General features: G+C 52.5%; 1 protein-coding gene across 1 annotated transcript; it reads right to left on the bottom strand.

Moving 5' to 3' along the window:
* Window positions 1–747: 747 nt before the first annotated feature.
* Window positions 748–3,572, bottom strand: ASCL1 (achaete-scute family bHLH transcription factor 1). Its single transcript, XM_034644463.1, has 2 exons — window positions 2,234–3,572; window positions 748–1,865 (listed from the first exon to the last, which is right to left on the bottom strand). Exon 1 carries the CDS (start codon window positions 2,983–2,985, stop codon window positions 2,281–2,283), a length of 705 nt encoding a protein of 234 aa, XP_034500354.1. The 5' UTR covers window positions 2,986–3,572; the 3' UTR covers window positions 748–1,865; window positions 2,234–2,280.
* Between the last annotated feature and the right edge of the window lie 242 nt (window positions 3,573–3,814).

Raw genomic sequence — 3,814 nt, 5'->3', positions numbered from 1 at the left:
GCAGCTCACGCTATTCGGATAGAGTCACAAGCTTAGATAGGCCAGTGTCTCAAAGCGACCACACATTTCTAAGGCTTTTTATTCATTTATATCCAACTCCTTCTGCAAGGAATTCATATCATACGTGTCCTTTACTTAAAATCAATACAGAAAGTGTGTGGAGTGGGGCAAAGGAAGAGAAAATGTGTGCCTAGAGGTGAAGGAAGAGCACACCCACCGCGGGGAGGACTGCAGGGGATACCTCCCCCCATGCCCAAGCTCCAGTACCACCAGCCTTCCACCCACCCCTAATGTCCATTATCCCATCCAGCCTTTCCAGTTTCACAAAAAGAACTCCAAAAGGGGTAAGGGTTAGAAAGTAAGGTGAGGACCCTCTCCACTTCACCTTCTGGGGGATTTTAAAAATATGCAATCATCTCATCAAAAGACGTTGCAGTCATTATTCAGCACCTGTTGTGTAGGTGTAAGTGTATGTTTGCAGCATAAAAGGGGAAGAAAGCTGTGTTTGCTTATGTACGTCTTTTCCCTCTACATTCATCATAGAGTTACCTTGGGTAGGACTGGTCATAGCACTTGTCTTTGTCATTTCTGCCACTTAGCATGTTTTACACCACCCTCTTGTTCCCCGCCCTCTCCTTCCCTTTCACATTTCGAAAATAACTTGGACAGGGACAGTGGAGTCAAGGAAGACTTGGAGGCAGCTGATTATTTTCATTTGTAAAAAAAGAAAAAAGTTTTATTACGAAACTAGTTTGTATAAAACAGGGTTATACACGTTTCTTGTAAGTTTGTAATAAAACAGTAAGAAAAAAAAAGGCAGTGATAGAAATTTCCCAAAGGGCAACCTATCAAAACCAACTGGCTGCCACACTTTACGTTTGGACAGTAGCTGCATAAACTTTGTTCTTCTTGAACAGTATTTAATAACATCATTAATACATTAACAAAGTTTCTATAAAGTAAGACACATTGGTGCTGAAGTACATCTGGTGGCCTTTTGATCTCACCTATAAGGAGAGTTCTTTACAAAACCACATAGGGGAAATGGCAGTTGTAACGTGAACTACACATCTAAAATATGCAGAGGTAATAGCATTACATGTTAAAGTATCAAGATATACACATTTTAAACCATTTGTACAAAACTCTATAAATTTTTTCTCTCTTTCTCTCTTATGTACAAAAATATCTTAATATATCCCCACTGGTTAGGATAGATACAAATAGATTTTTCTTATAATAAAAAAATTCACAAAAGATTGGAAGCATTCTATGATGAAAATGGTAGAAAAGATGGTGTGAGGAAATGGGGTTTAAGGAGCCCCCCGCCCCCCGCCTGGAGGATCGGAGTTTCAAAGGACTGAGTAGAGCATAATTTCACTGCAGACAAATGTCTACAGCTTATTGGGATGGGGGATACTGAGACGAAAGACACCAACCCATTTCTACAGGGCTAAGAAGTGCGCTTTCAGAGAGAGCAGGGAAGTGAAGGCACCCTAGCAAGTGCTTTCAGTTCTGCCTATTACTGGTGGATGGGAATTTCTATAGGGTTGTGCTGCTCCCTTCCGCCAGGAGCCTACGCTTTTGCACACAAGCTGCATTCTGCGCTTTGACTCAGGTCCTAGTCACCCTTCATAGCTCCGTCACTGATTGGAGTGCAAAGATAACAGTTCTGAGCGCATCCCTGTTTTGCGAGAGCCTTGCTTCTCAGGCATGCTTTGCTTAGTTGGTCTTGGGGTTGGTTGCCTGATTTTATTTTGTTTTGTTTTTCTTTCCTTCTTCTCTTCTTCTTTTTTCTTTTTTCTCCCTTCCAACATCGCTGACAAGAAAGCACTAAAGATGCAGGTTGTGCGGTCACCCTATAACTTAAGAAGAAGGGGAGAGGTTAGTGTGAACTTGGAGGCTGGCTGTGGGGGGGTGGGGGGAGTGGAGGTTTGGGAGAAGATCTGTCAGGTAGAGCACCTCTTTTGACAGGTGGGACTACTCAGTTCTCCAGCATCCCCCCACTTCACCCCACCCTCAGCCCTTGGAGAGCTGGGCAAAGCCACTTTCAGAGGCCAATACTGAAACTAACAAACCAGCTTCTGAAGTCGACAAACTTTAACAAATTCTTTAAATCAGCCACCCCCTCCCCCAATCGCCGTGGAGACAGTCCCCCTCCTCCAGACACTAAGACGGAGGAAAAAGGAGGAAGATAAGAAAATCATCCTGTTCACTCCCAAATGCGACCTACCTGCTTCCAAAGTCCATTCGCACCAGGGCCTGATCAGGCGGAGCCCCTCAGAACCAGTTGGTGAAGTCGAGCAGCTCTTGCTCCTCCGGGCTGAGTGGGTCGTAAGAGCCCTCGTCGGACGAGTAGGAGGAGACCGGCGAGCCGGCCATGGAGTTCAAGTCGTTGGAGTAGTTGGGGGAGATGGTGGGCGACAGGACACCAGCCTGGAAGGCGGCGCTCACCGCGTCGTGCTCGTCCAGCAGCTGCTGCAGCGCGCGTATGTACTCGACCGCGGAGCGCAGCGTCTCCACCTTGCTCATCTTCTTGTTGGCCGCGCCGTTGGGGACGTGCTCCCGAAGGGTGGCAAAGCCCAGGTTGACCAGCTTGACGCGGTTGCGCTCGCGCTCGTTGCGGCGCGCCACGGCGGCCGGCTGCTGCTGCGGCAGGCTGTAGCCGAAGCCGCTGAAGTTGAGCCGGCGTTTGCAGCGCATCAGTTCGGGCGAGGACGAGCGCTGTCTCTTGACTTGCTTGGACGCTGACTTGTGACCGCCCCCTGAGGGCTGGCCGTCGGCCGCCGGGCTCAGCTGCGGCGCCTGCTGCTGCTGCTGCTGCTGCTGCTGCTGCGCGCTCTGAGCCGCCGCCGCCGCTGCCGCAGCCGCCGCCGCCGCCGCCGTGGCAAAGAAGCAGGCTGCGGGCGGCAGGAAGGGCTGCTGGGGCTGCGGCTGGGGCTGCTGGCCGGCTCCGCCGCTCTCCATCTTGGCAGAGCTCTCCATGCGCAGCGGCCGCCAAGGAGTCGCGGAATGGGAGCAAGCGGGGACGCGAGGTGCGGGCGCGCGAGGGGACACAGACAGGACTTGGGTGCACGAACAGAGAGCGAAAGAAGGGGAGAGATGAAAAGGGAGGCCGGAGGGAAGTTAAAAAAAAAATACAAAATGCCCGGGAGACTTCTTAGGATGGGAGCAGAGAAGGTGCAAACGCTTTTCCTCCTCCCTCCACTCCTCCTCCTCCCTCCCCTCCTCCCTTCGCGGTTGGCTTCTGGAGCCTCGCGTGGCGCTCGCGTGTGAGGCTGCCGCTAGCGCCTTCTTGTTTAAAAAAAAAAAAGGCAGAAGAAGCAAAAGTCAGTGGTGAGCACGCTCTGCTGAGTCTCCCGTTCCTCGCCCCCTAGGGCTGCGCTCTCTTGCGCCGGGTCTCGGTCTCTCCAGCCGTGGCTCAGGCTGTTTTTATTATTTTGTTAACTCCCTTTCTTTCTTATTTCCTTCTTTCACTCGCCCTCCCTGGCCGGTCTGCTGTCGGTGCGCCTTCCACGTTCCCTGGCCAGAAGTGAGAGAGTGCTGGGCGGCCGGAGTGCGGCCGCCTTTTCAATGGGACACCCAGCCCCACGCGCAGCCCTGGCCCCGCCTTGCCCCCCACTCCCCGCTGCTGCAGCGAGCGGCTGCAGCCCCCACTCCCCCCTCCTCCTACCTCCTCCTCCCACCCACTCCCTAAACTCTCCCTCCTCCTCTCCCCTCCCCCCGCCCGGTCCCTGCGCCCGCTCCTTGCAAACTCTCCATTCAGTCGGGTTTGTTGTTGCAGTGCGTGCGCCTGGCGCGTGCCGGACTCCCG

The sequence above is a fragment of the Ailuropoda melanoleuca genome, chromosome 15, assembly GCF_002007445.2.
Source record: "Ailuropoda melanoleuca isolate Jingjing chromosome 15, ASM200744v2, whole genome shotgun sequence".
NCBI lineage: Eukaryota > Metazoa > Chordata > Mammalia > Carnivora > Ursidae > Ailuropoda > Ailuropoda melanoleuca.
The sequence above is the reverse complement of the archived record's forward strand: the minus strand, read 5'-3'. Positions and strand labels throughout refer to the sequence as shown.

Coding starts and splice junctions, on each gene's coding strand:
- ASCL1 (XM_034644463.1), bottom strand. CDS start 2,985: ATGGAGAGCTCTGCCAAGATGGAGAGCGGCGGAGCCGGCCAGCAGCCC.